Source organism: Merops nubicus, unplaced genomic scaffold (assembly GCF_000691845.1).
Source record: "Merops nubicus isolate BGI_N331 unplaced genomic scaffold, ASM69184v1 scaffold1689, whole genome shotgun sequence".
In the NCBI taxonomy this organism is placed as follows: domain Eukaryota; kingdom Metazoa; phylum Chordata; class Aves; order Coraciiformes; family Meropidae; genus Merops; species Merops nubicus.
In genome coordinates this window covers 673-14,718 of record NW_008631428.1, presented here as the reverse complement: position 1 = coordinate 14,718, position 14,046 = coordinate 673, and the positions used below count along the sequence as shown (strand labels likewise).

The 14,046-nt window shown below is 38.1% G+C and overlaps 1 protein-coding gene across 1 annotated transcript in view; it reads right to left on the bottom strand.

Moving 5' to 3' along the window:
* Window positions 1–1,462: 1,462 nt before the first annotated feature.
* The window catches only part of PTCD2 (pentatricopeptide repeat domain 2), a gene marked incomplete at its 5' end in the record, with an annotated part of 13,119 nt that continues 535 nt past the window's right edge, over window positions 1,463–14,046 (bottom strand). The window contains 9 exons of the mRNA XM_008947530.1: window positions 1,463–1,687; window positions 2,992–3,105; window positions 3,842–3,916; window positions 4,757–4,870; window positions 8,046–8,137; window positions 9,280–9,358; window positions 10,350–10,467; window positions 11,301–11,430; window positions 13,766–13,908. Coding sequence (XP_008945778.1) covers window positions 1,463–1,687; window positions 2,992–3,105; window positions 3,842–3,916; window positions 4,757–4,870; window positions 8,046–8,137; window positions 9,280–9,358; window positions 10,350–10,467; window positions 11,301–11,430; window positions 13,766–13,908 — 1,090 coding nt within the window. The remainder of the gene's footprint in view (window positions 1,688–2,991; window positions 3,106–3,841; window positions 3,917–4,756; window positions 4,871–8,045; window positions 8,138–9,279; window positions 9,359–10,349; window positions 10,468–11,300; window positions 11,431–13,765; window positions 13,909–14,046) is intronic.

The window sequence follows — 14,046 nt, the reverse complement described above, 5'->3', positions numbered from 1 at the left end:
AGACCTGCTGTAGCTACACCTGCTTTGATGGGCAAGGATGCGTTTCTTCACGGATGGGCTGTTTCCTCATAGTGATTCACTGGCTTCAACCAAGTTTCATACAGCATACATGGTATTATGTCACACAAAGAATCCCTTGAGTCCTGACATTTGCTCGAGGTGTGGAGAGACAGAATAGCAAGAATAGAAGCTGAAGGAGAGATGTGGTGGCACAATTTGGTGAGTACCAAGCTGAGCTCCACCTAGTCTTGTGCTCACAGGACTGCTAAGCTTTGTACTAACAGGTTCATCACTCCACATGCAGAAGTAAACCAAAAGTACCATAGTGCCAGCAAAGGTACAGCTTTTTCCAATTCCTTCTATTCTAGATGGTGAATGAGAAAAGATTTTTGGGTATAGAGTACTCATAGTGACAAACAGCTTTTTCTTACTAAAACCAAGCACATTTGGCCTGGACTCATTAAAGCTGGGTCAACATGAAGTTCTTGTATTGTTTTTACACTCACTCACTCTATGTATGAGTGAATTATGCAGATGATATGCAATTCTAGTGTAGAAAAGTGACAGTATTTGCTGTAAGAAACTTGGTAAGACCTTGTTGCAAATATGTAACAAGATCTGTTTATCCTGGGAGGCTTAATATCAGAAAGGGATCCTTGTGGTCCCTTCCAACCCTGACAGATTCTGATCTGTTTTAGCAGAGGACTTTAGAGCCCTAATGGCTCAATGGTTGGACTTGATGATCTTGAAGGTCCCTTCCAGCCTAAAGGATTCTATGATATGGCTACTCACTCTGAGACTGACTTCTGTTCAGGAATCTCCTTCATATGAGAAAACAACCAGCAGGTTACCATGCTACCTCCCATAGCATTTCCATGCTCCCATTCAATAAGAAAACATGTACTAAAATACTGCTTCTGAAGAAAAAAGATACTAAAGGGAACAAAGATGCTTGCTCTCCTCTGATTTTAATGGTTGGACTTGATCTTAAATGTCTCTTCCAGCCAAAGTGGTTCTATGATTCTCTTGAGAGGTACAGAATTTGAATACATAGTTAAATGCACTTCTGTACTCTTTGATAAGACTCTGGACTGCCTCTATCCTTTCCATCAGAACACTGTATCTGAGGAAGACTGAATTTGCTTCTCAGGAATCACAGAAGTTAGGTCAGATATCCATACTATTTTGTTCACTTCCACCAGGACGTTTAGCATAGGAAAATCCTGATGTAAGTGCCTAAGTGCGTAGCTTCAAACCATTCTATCAATCCATTTCTGAACACCCACTGTCACAGCTTGGTTTTGGCATCAAAACAGAAATGTGGAAGCTACACGATATGTATTTAAAATGCAGTTTCACACAAACAACTTAATTGCTCATTGTGGAGCAGGGGGAAGACATTTTATTTGACCTTGGCTTCTAAGAGATGTAAGAACAGTTCGGTTTGCCATGAAACGTTGAACTATTCCAACAGCAGATTTGACTGAAGTGGTTTAGCAGCCTGGTAACCCAACTGCTGCCGATTTAAAAGCTTCAGAAGGGTTTTCTTTGAACTAGGAATCTGGAAAAGCATGTCTTCCAGTGTGCACGTGGTTATCTGTCCCGCAGCTCGTAGTTTCATATGAACACCTCCAAGCCTGGCAGAAAGGCTGGGGTCTTCTTCCATCTTCTCCTTGACTGTGGCCAGCTAAGGAGGAGAAAATGACAGACTGTTGCAGTTGAGCAAGTGAAGATCTCATTCAACCACCATACTGAAGACAAGCAATGACTCAAAATAAAAAAAAGCTACACAATGTAAGTTATGTGGCTAACACAGCGACTCATCAGTTGAACGTTTTACACAGCGTACATTATACACCACCAGCCAAAGCTGGAAATGCACTGGATATCTGTATTAGAGAGCATTTATTAGATTTAAAACTTCCTCAGAGCTGTACAGTCCTAGTACATACTAACAATTATATTCCATTTAAACCCTGGAAACGTAATTGCTTCCTGGAATCTACTTTCCAGATCAGCAAAATTCTAATTATTATGTAGTATCACACTAAATGTACAGTACAAATCAATAAAAGCCAGATCACAGAACACTGAGGAGCTCTGTATGCCATACACTGAGTATGAGCTCAAGTGTAAGTAAAACAGTTATTGATCAGTAACCCTTTGTGGAAGTTAGGACGACTGCTTAGTCTTCATACGCACTGTCACAAATTTGCGAAACAAAATCAAAATACAACATTGACATGTAATATTTATTGCTATGAATTTATGTAATGAAAAGCTGCTTAATTTTTTTTATTTTCAACATGCAGTTAATATACATGGACCATGTTTTGAAAGGTATGCCCCCTTCTACCTAGTATTTGTTATTTTATCTATCAGTTATTAATTTTGTTTAATAGGCAGCAGTGAAAGCCTAAGTATTTAATTACCAACACAATCCATAGATAAGTTTAAAATGAATATGCTAATAAATTTCAGGAGAAACAGCAGAAATGCTTCCAAGCTGCTGAGGGTACATACGTGCATTGAAGGAAGGTTTCTTGGTGATAATACTGTAAAAGCTATTTTTTATAGTAAAATAGCAAAAGCTATTATTTCCCATATCACACTTCCCTGTACCGCATCACAGGTCTTTGCAAATATTAACAATATCACTGTGACCAGGACTTTATTCTCATTTTAATCTCAAATAAAGATAGGAGAGAAAGCAAGGGATTAAATTATTTAATGCCATTAGGGAAAGCTTCATCTATATTCTGATGAAATCTGAGCATCAAAGAGCAAGATCCACAACAAAAAAGGGAAGTGGAAACCTGGGTGCTTTCTCCAACAGCACACAAAGCCAGGCAGCTGCTTTGGCATCAGAACGCATCAGAAGTCAACAGCTTTGGCAGGATGAAGTCGGGCACCTGAAGTTCTGTAGTTGAACCCCTGTTCACCATGGCTCAGCCAAGCCCCATGCACCTCCTCTCATTACTGCATACTTACCACCTGCTCAGAAAACGCTATTTTTTTCACAAAGGGAGGAGTATCTAATTCCACTGCTGCCTCTAATGTCTTTAATACTTCTTCCAGAGAACCAGATCTGAGCTCGACAAGAACCTTAAAAATAAAATAAAACCACACCACAAAAATAGTACTTTGCATCGGAAGGCAAATTTTAAAAAAACAAAGTGTTTGAGGAAGACAGGAAGAACAAAATACATTTCTAGATGCTGCACTGATAAAAATCCACTAAGCATAAATAAAGCAGGGAATGACCAATTTTCACAGAGGTTTGAGGGTTTTTTTTCCCCTAGGACCTGTGAGGGAAGGGCATGCCTGCAGGCAGAGCTCCTCTAATGGAGCTGCACTAAGCTATTCTTGAATAAAGTAGTTTTTTTCACAGCTTGTGTCACTTACAGGGCACATGCAGCAGACCTTCTCTTAGCTTGTAGACCATGCAATTAAAGAAAAATGTCTTGTACATATCTATGTGCTTAAAGGTTCACAGGGCTAAAGGACACCTGAAGCGGGGAGCGCAACCTAAGGCAGACATTGACTTGCAGCTGTGTTTTTAAAAATCTCTTGTAGCAAGAAAGCAAGAAGTCATAGTTTCATAAACTTAATTATTAGGTCATAACTAGAATTTGTTCACGGGTCTATACCCACAGATGTAGAATGGGACTACTTTCCACTCCCAACTATTGTGAGCAGCCTCAGAAACAAACTCAGCAAGGGTACTGATACAGGCCTGGGCTACTAGGAAGCTGGCCTTCTGTTACTTTGTACATGGGGGTTTATTGTTCAGTATAGCATACTTTCCTGCAAGACTCTAATAGAAAGCAAGCACACTTACTTTAAGATTATTGTATAGTTTGTTCTCTGTTTTCATTATCTGGGAACAATAATATCTGGCTTGTGCTACATCATTCTAAGAAGGAATTATAAAAAATTAAAAAAATATGGTTAAATGTGTGACACTTTCACAATACAAGGTCAAGAAAAAACAACGGTTTCTCACACCTTTTCAATGAATCACAAATGAGCATCTGGGACTCCTTCACCAAGACCCATAGACTCAAAGCAGCACTGAGCCTGTGAAAGGAACGCCCCACGCTGGAGTTCCTGTGTCTCCTGGCTCTTTAGCACATCAGACAGTGTTCCCTGCCTCAGAGCAGGATGTAAACAACACTGAAAGCACCTAAAACAAAAAATCTAAGGACATGCTCAGTTTGGCATGTGTCAGAGTACTGAAATGAAGTGCAGCATATGTTAATGTGGGCATTTATCCTGGCCAGCACTTTTAACCTTTTGGATATACACATTTACAGTCCCATATCTGTGCCATCCACTGATTTGTATAGACAGTAAATGTTACACTGACATTTAGTAGACCAACCACTGTTACTTGGGATCAAGAAACATCTTACTTACCGTAAGATGTACTGTCAAAGATCATGCAGCTTAAGAAATAGTTAAGTATGACATGGAGCTTTATTCTGTTTGCAAAACAATAATTTTAACTGATTTTTACATAAAGCAGCAGCATCAAGGATATTTCACGTTGTTTCAGAGACAGAGAACTTCCACATTCACTTCATGTGAGAGTTGTCTGTAATCCCACCCTTTTGGGGACCAGTAAGTTCTAGTACTTGCAGTTATTACACAGATCAGTTAATGCTTCCTCTCTGTTTGCTTCCTTTCACTGACTACCTTACTACAACAAAAAACACAGAGATTCGGGCACAAATCAGAACAAAAGGTACTGCACCTGCTTCAGAGCAGTTACAACAGCAAAGCAGAATGCTCGCAGTGGTAACGTGTCACCTTTCAGCTGTGCTTCTTCAAGCAGCTTCGCAGAGGTTTTGCAAGACTCCAAATTGTCCTGCACAGAAATTTCAAAGCTAAGTCGCACTGGTTATTCGTGTGATCTGAAAAGACTGCAGGCAACTGCAGGCATATTCAGAAGTCAATGTACTGTAACATCATCAAGGCAATCCAGATCTGAATCCAAGCAAGCAGATTCTGAGCAGTACTTCAAGAAATACAACATCAAGATATGATATTCAAAAATACAGAGTTGAGAAGAGGTTAAAATAATGGAAGCTGTTTTTGCCAACTATGCCGTGCCTTAACTGTTTTGGCTTCTACAAGAGATTAATCACCCCTGCCAGTATGCTAAAACCAACAGACACCTTCCACTTTTCAATCATTCCCAAATCAGGAAGAAAGCTGACTTTTTGTCCTTTATTCTAAAAGCTACATTAGATAGTTAATGAAAATCAGTGTTTTCTAAGCACTGAAATATTCAGCACCATTACAATAAAGACATCTGTGTATTTGCAAATTTGAACATTCAGCAACTTTCAGCCTCTGTATGGATTAGATCTCACAAGTAATTTTCAAATTACATGTTCTAATAAGACATCGTAGCCATTTGCTTGTTTTCCAACACAGAAACCTTCCATTATTGCTGGGACTATTTTCAATAGGAGTCTATAGTGAGACAGTGAGTCTACCTGTGTGTTACCTCATAAGCTCTCAAAAACAATGCTCCTCGCACTGGAAATTATGAGTAGAGCTGACTAGACCCCAAACAAAATAATACCTTTCAAACTTGAAAACTGGCAGCAGGAACATTTTGTAATAACTGACACCACCAGTATGGATAAAAGCCTTCACATTCCTTCCTAGTATTTGGTGTAGTTTTTCCTACTGTTCAAATTGTTATTCCCACAAAATACTGCTCATCCATGACTTGAGGGATAGGGTCACCCTTTGGGTGTTTAAGGGACACTTTTCCATGCCACTGATGAATGGTCTGCACAGCTAGTGAAAATATCTTTTAAATCACATGGGAAACCTGTGGTTTAAAACACATTGCTTGAAAATTTAGAAACATTCTAGCCACCAGAATACTGATTATTTTTACATAAATGTTTTGTTTTCAAAAGGCCTATAGCAGTTTCATGAACTAAAAGCAGAAGTATTTGTTACCTGAGAGGACAGAAGCACCTTACAATGACTTAAAAGATCCCGGAAGAGTTTTACAGTTGACCTCTAAAACAATTCTGTACAAAGATTAAACACTAATTCCTTTGTTTATCCACTAGCAATAACCTGAGCTTTAAACCTTGTACGTATTTTAGCACTGGTGTCCAGCATGGTTACTCCAGAGAAACCAAGAATAACCTGGTAAAAATCCAGTACTGGTCTTAATGATACCAGCACCATTATTTCCAGTATTCAAGTAGTGCATCTGGAAGATACTTTCCTTGAAGAATTTTCTGAAAACACTTTTGAGCTTCATGGTTTCTCCTCCTATTGTCAACAGCTTGAATCAACAGATTAAGCTTTTGAAAGAGCTCCACCTAATCCTCTTTAATGCATGAAGGGTTACTACAGCTTACTCCCATATTGATAGTATTTTATCTTAATGAAATAAAATCCCCACAAATTTATTGTGGCTGTCAAAACAACAGGATAACAGATTAGAATAATTTTCCTTCTACCTTTTTTCAATCTGTTAAGAAAGTAACAATGGGCCAGATTCTCTACTGAAAACACAGGTAGAGCTAGAAGCACTACAAATCATAAGTCTCAGGGCCCTGTACCTGTTGCACATGCCATATATCCAAGCCGTCTGACAGCAGGCTGTGGAAAGGACTATGTCACAATTTTTTTGGGAAGAAGCTACAGCAGAGGGAGTAATGGATACCTCAGAGAATCATGGTGGGTTTCCATGAGAGCCTTTACCTAAATAGGCAGATACAGACCCAGAAGCAAATTTGAAGTGGTAAATATGGCCTCGGTGGACGCCAGTGGCTTATACATTTGGGCTGTAGCATAGCGACAGACTCTCTACATTCACGACCTTATGAAAAAGGCGCCTTCTACGCAGAACTGGTAGCACCCCTGAACTGACTACAACCATCAACCTCTACCTGTTTTTAACAGCTGGCAACTTCCACAGCTACTTTGCAGCTACATCTACTGCCCCAATCACCAAACACCAAAGCCACATGGCTATTCTATTTCCCCTGACCGTGAGGCAGTCCTGACTCGTTAGAACTCAGGATTTCAGAAGCACCACTTAAGTTACTGCTGAGCTACCTTTTTAAGCCAACTCCTTCTTATCACATACATGCTCCATTGAACTGTATAGTTAACACAGAAACCTGAGAAAGTTTAGCCTACTGGTATAATTTCTCCTCAACTACTGTTTTTCTTCCTAAAATGGGGAAATTGATATATAGTTTCCCCACTGGGTTTGGTAAGGACTTATGTTAATATTTCAAATTCACAGCTGATTCCAATTTGGAGAGGAAGATCAAAATAAAGAAGTTTGGGGATCTAACTTTGCTACAAAAGGGGAACTGTTCTAAGGAAACACTCATAGAACTTAATGTAGCTGTGTTTCCTAGTGTGTTCATGCTCTTTTTCTTCAAGCTAAAAATTGAGTTCAGCTCAAGGGTCAGCCTGTCTCTTACTGAAGGGATTCATTTAGGTTTCTTCTCTTCATTCAGCTGTCCATTTTCAGCAGGCATGTAGGAACACATTACTTTTGAGAAGTCTAATCCTTGTCAAATTCGTATGCAATTACAGAAATGGTACAAGATTAGTTGGAGGGGGAGGGGAGAAACGGATGGGAGATGTCTGACAGAGCATACCATACAAACATATGCCTTGTCTCTAAAGGAAGGCAGGCTATAAAACTCATTTTGAGGTTTAAGCACAGCATATAGTCTGAAGAGATGCATGGATCAAAGAGAAAGAATAATATCAGCTAATTAAAGGCTGTATCAAACCTGTTTCTTAGTTCTTATGTTGATATGTTATTTTAGAGATTTGCCTTCTTACTTTAGTTTGCATGGGAAGCTATATATCTGTGCACCATATCATGCACAATGAAGCAATTCAGGACTTAGTTATTTCTAAAATATTTGCCCTAGATCAGAAATCATTACTAGAAATAAAAGGAAATTTTAAAATCCAGAAAAAATAAAGATATAGGGAAGGAATTTCACGTACTTTTTCATCATGTAATTAAAAATACTTACCAGTTTGTAGCATATTGCAAATGCAAGTAGATAGGTTTCTTTGTTGAAAGCTATACCTTGTTCTTTCATTTCTACCAGAACATCGAAAGCACCTATCAAAAAGACATATGTTCAATGTGGTATGAGCTCAAGAAGTCTATTCCAAAGCAAGGATGTAAACCAAAATCTGTTATTTTTAAAGAGGTTAATACATTTCAAAAAGTTTAACATAGGGTCAGCTGGATGTAAATATTTCCTCCCAGGAAGATTTTCAATCTACATTAGCATCTGGCCTTACTATCCTATTATTTTCATGCAAATCTAAACAAAAACTTTAGATACTTGACAAAGCCACTCCCATTTTTCTCAAGTGTCCAGAAAACAAGCCTTTTAAACACATAAGCAAAGCTTCTACCATTTTAGGCAAACTATCTAACGGCCACCAATAAAGCACGTACACAAAACACCAAAAACTATACTGGTAGTTTTTTTATCTAAAAAAACCCAAATACATCAAAACACTGCATCCAGGCTCTGATCTAATTATTTTTACAGTGGTTTAGTCTCAACTTTTAGGACGACTGTTTGACTTTGATTGGCCAAATATTAAGAGACCAAGCACTGCACATTGAACAAGTCTGAGATAAAGGGATTTGCTTGAAAAGCTTACTCCATACTTGGTTCAAGATTTTCTCATGGAAAGTCTTTTCAGTCAGGTCAGATGATTCCTCCTTATCCTCACAAAGCAACAAACTGATCTGAAGCATTTGACTTAGATGGTGCAGTAGCCACTCCGTGTGGGCACAACAGGAAGAAAAACCAAAAAAAGATCACGGTCTAGTTTTTGTTACCAAATTAAAAGGGTACTCTTCTGTGCTCTGACACAAATGGGGAACTGCCAAAAAAATTGCTGAAGAACTACTGCTCCAGAAGTCACATAAAGCAAACTTTGAACAGAGAACACAAAAAGCTATAGGAAATTACAAACCAAAAAGAAATTAAGTTTTTAGAGAAGAAGCTCTAGGAAACAAGCCCCACTGGATAGTCACAATTCTATGCAACTGAGAATGGTAAAAATATCATGACAAGTATGAAACAAATAAAGCCTTCTATTTTTATGACACACTACAGCGTTGCTCATTCACATCTACACTGATTTACATGATGTTTGGCATTCTAAAAATTTTTTTACATACACATACAGTGAGAAGCATCCACCTCAAAATGCATTTCCCTTAGCAAACCCAGTACTTACTTTCAAAATGTCCCTTTTTAAACAACATGGTCATCAAAATATGGAATGATGTACTCTCTGAGAAAAATCCACGCAAATTCTGGAGAAGAGACACACAAAACAAAGCAATCACACAGAAAGCTGGGACAGTGAGCAGTCTTACTGTGCGCACCCCTTAACAGGTTTTCCTGCTGGAGGAAGGCCTGTATCTTCACAAGTTTAACATTTCACTCTCTGGGTTCCCTGACTGTTCCTCTATCAATTAACCTCCAAAATACCAGGGAATCAGTATGGTCAAAAGCTCATTATAATGAAATAGAAATTTCCTAGAGATTCCCACTATTTTTTTTTTTTTTTTTTTAATGACAGATTGTGACCTCTAATTTAATGTGAGCATAAGTCTCTGACTAATGGCAACTCCAAAATCTCAGCAGAAATACAGACTGTAGCTGATTAACAATATCTTTGGGGTCAATTATGAAGTACTCCACAAAACTGAAAGAATTTTTTGCTAATCACAGTATAAAATGATGAACAGATCAACACAATGGCTTCGGTGATGACAAGCAGAGTAGCAAAAGAATGAGCAAGTCTGTTTCACGTTTCACTTCAGTCATGCTGTATGTTGGGAATAGCCAAATAAAATCCCAGAAGTATTAAGACTAAATTTGTCCAGGAAAGCCTGAAGAAGTGGTACTGTATCTTACTATCCATCAATTCCTAAGTCCTGTAAGTATTGCAGGATCTGTCTTAACAGCATGAAATAGATCTCAGTAAAACAAAACAAGCCCCACGTACTCTTACACGTACCCAATTTAAGAACAGTAGCCCAAGCAAGACTCCTCCCACTACTACATAGGCATATCTCATGCCTTAACAAATTAACATCTTAGAGATAACTTTCCACTGGCTGCTACTTTTAAAATAAAACCCCTGTAATCTGCATGCTTACATTAACGTCATAGACATCTCTGCTCCTGCAACACATATACTTCAAGCCTATGAGCTTGTGCAAGGCTCATGCACACTAAACCAGTCACTTATATCGGGTTAATAACAACAACAATCTTGAAACTACACAGAGGTATTACCTGATCTTTGATAAGTTCTACTGCAGGTCTTTCAAGGTCCAGCTCATAACATAGCCTCATAAAGAGGGGCCCAAATTTATAATTACAGAAGGCTGTGATTCCATTCTGTTCATGGTACCTACAGGAAAGGTTAAAAAAAATTAATCACACAAGGCATGGAATCTGTCAAGAGAAAGCAGCTTTAAACAGGCAGTGAGTTCTATACATGCAATAACAGAGATGGACTCCTCTCTCTGCACCAGCCAATGACGTTTAGTCAACAAGAGATTAATTTTACGGAAAAAATACTGTTTTGATCAAACCAATAAATTAACTAGTAATATGTAGTCTTTTCTATATCCAACAAAGTAACCTGCATTGGATTAATAATAGAAAGGGACTCTGCCACAAAAATTCCCAGCAACTTTACCTGCTAATCACAGACCAATAGCACAGGTAGTTGCAGGAGTCTATTTTAGCAGCAGTGCCTGCTAAAACACCTCAACTTTTTCTCTCCTAAGCTAAAAAAAATAAACAAAAAGATAAAGGGTTTCACATTTTTTTTCTAGCTCCTACGCTGTCATTGCTGGGAAGGTTTTCACTCACAAAACCTCCTACCTGCCACTGTTGGGTGCAGAACAGTTTATAGGCAGACATGTCCTGGCTGGAAAATGCCACTGAGCACACCACTACCCCTCAGCCAAGAGATGACTTTCCTGTGTGGCTCACCACTCCCTCTGCATGCAGCAGGACACCACTTTGCTCCTGTAGCTTGACTCTCCTTTGACCTGAAAGTCTCTGAGCAGTTGGAATATCCAAGGCAATCAAAACCTGGTCTTAGTTTAAAGAATTATGCATGCATACAGCAACCGAATTCAGGCAAGCCCTCAACTGCCAACATAACCTCAGATGATCTAATAAAAGCAAAAAAATCAAGACAGAAAACAGTGTTACCTGGATTGTTAAAAATACCTGTAAATAACTCTTCTGGCTAGCTCCACATCAGATGAAGTCTGACATAAATGCAGCAAGTTTTTTAATTCACTTTTGAGAATAACTTCATTTTTCTTTAATTTTTCTTTAATACTTTTAAAATACAGATCTGAAAGTAAAACACATTATAGCAGCAGTCTGTAGACAATTCTTTTCCCTGTGCTGCATACTTGGAACCCAAAACACGGAGATTCAATGAAGCAGAAAGCTTGGTTTTCACACAAAAAGAAAATGCATAAAGAAAAATGCATAAAGCTTCTCACAGACAAGCATGCCTAGGTGTCCCCATGAAGTCACATCAAACTTGGAAAAACAAGATGATGCTTATTGTGGCAATTGAATTGTGCATGTTTTGGAATATACCAAGTAATAAAAATTTTAAAAAGAAGGAAGTCTTCTAAGTGACATGTTCTGTTTTAAAAAAGCAAACAAACAAACAAAACCAATCTCATGCAGCATTCAAACAAGCACCAGAAATTTTACTAAACACTGTTTGTACAGGAGGTTTAAATTCCTTCATCATTGATGCAAACACAAAGAGTCTCATACTTAATCTGTGTATTTCTATACATAGCCACAAACTTAAGAGTTGCTTCCTTTCCCCCCTTCTAAAAAAAACCGTTTCTTTGTCAAGCACATTTTCCTATGACAAAACAAGCACAAAGACAAGGCCTTCAGCTGAAACATCTCAAGGCTCTGATCCAGACACACACATGATCAAAATCACGTGTACCACCTGGCAGCCCCATTCCTCTAACGGTGCTGCCACCTGCCTTGAGCAGGGAAGTGAAATTTCTTGTACCAGTTGCTGGGCCACTGCTGTCTCCAAAGTTGAAATCTACACCTGAGGTGCAATGCGAGCACCCCCGAGAACAACAGAATCAGATACTGGATGCATATCTGTTGCTATGTGCCACTGGAAGTCCCTAATCAAGACTGAGATACACAGCTAAATCCTGTGAAGTCAGAAGACTGTGTGTGTATATATGTACATATAAAGTATGCACATATAGAGGTTGTGATGTATTTAGAGGTGTGCAGAAATTAAAACACTTGGGATTTGAAATGTATTTAAAAAGAACACATAATAGTTATAATTACTGCAGGTAATTGTCCAACCACTGTAGTTAATAGTATAACTATTACAGTTAATAGTCACATTATAACAATAAAAAATAACAGCTATTATATATTCTGTGTAACAGAACAGTTATTACTGCTTTTTCCATTTCTAAACCAAGTTTATTACAAGCCCAAGTTATTTATTCTCTTGTTTCAAGTATTAGACTAAACACTGAGTAGACACCATGCACACATAAACACAAACAGGTGCTTAGCACACTGTTTTCATCAGTTCTCAGAGGCTATTTGTACAAAATAAAAAGGTGAAATGTGACCTGTGAAGACAAATATTTGTTTTATACCAACCTGTTTTAGCAGGAGTGAGGGACTCATTGCACATTTAGCAGACCTCAAGCATAGGATTAATAACCCCCAACATGAATACGTCATCATCATAGCAAAATATAATAACATGGTGACTTGCCACTGCCCAATTTAAAGTCTACTTTTACTTAATATAGAAAAACTGCCACAGTCGACTTTACCTCTCTCTCTGTCCAGAAGACTGGCTTATATACATTTGATTATTTGTCTCTTCCTTGCCACACACACAAAGAAATTAAAATTAACTACATCCTTTGGAATAATTGCCAATTTGTATCACTAGAACACCTGCTCATGGCTAAACAGGTGCAGGAAATGGAGTTCTACCTAACCTTTCTGAAATATTAAGGGGAAATTTATGTTTATATCTATGTTCCTTAAAGAAAGGAATTTAAACACACTTTAAACAGCATGACAAAATTCCCATCACAAAAAATGCACCGATCTTGCTCCTTCACTAGTTTGAAAAAAATGAAGTTGTTTTTCATATTCTGAGTATGCATGTGTCATCTGGAATTGGGTGCACAGCTGAGAAATTACATTAGGTAAAAGGGAAAAACTTCTAAAAGAATAAGATTAACCAAATTTACAGAGCAGATTAAAAGAGAACTACTGGCATGTGTCTTCTCTGTATTAGGCTTTGTATTAACTTTCTCTCCCGACGATATATTTAAACCAAGATATGTAGAATGGAACAGTATTTTCCATTAGACTGACAAAGCTTGAAGAGAAAGGACACAAACATTTCAGGTCTTATGCAAACACTTCACATACTTGAAAGCTTCTCCACATTTTCCAACACAGCATAACTAATAGTTTCATTCTACAAAGCCTCAGATCTTCCAGTAATTTTAGCTACAAAATATTTGCAAGAGGAAGACATAAGTTGTTACTTTAACCAGGATCAATTGATGTCATATTACAAGGACTTCAACTGTCTTGCTTCCTAGGGCCCACACTAAAATGGAGAAAGGTGATTATGAAATAAAAAATAATACCTTTATTGCCATGAATTTTATTTCTAACTGCCATTTGCATCTGCTGAAATTCTTGTAACTTTAGATGATCTTCTGTTAGCAGATGCCGCTTCCCTGCCACAAAAAAAAAAAAAAGAGGAAGGTTGAGTTTTACATCATATTGCCTGTTTTAATACTACTGACCTTTGAATTTGTGTGATGCCAGACCACTGGCAACATGACACTAAAAAAGGACTGCAAAAATTGCTCATGTCACTGACTGGGCCTCTCCAGAACTGCTGCAGGAATCCTGATGGTGCCTG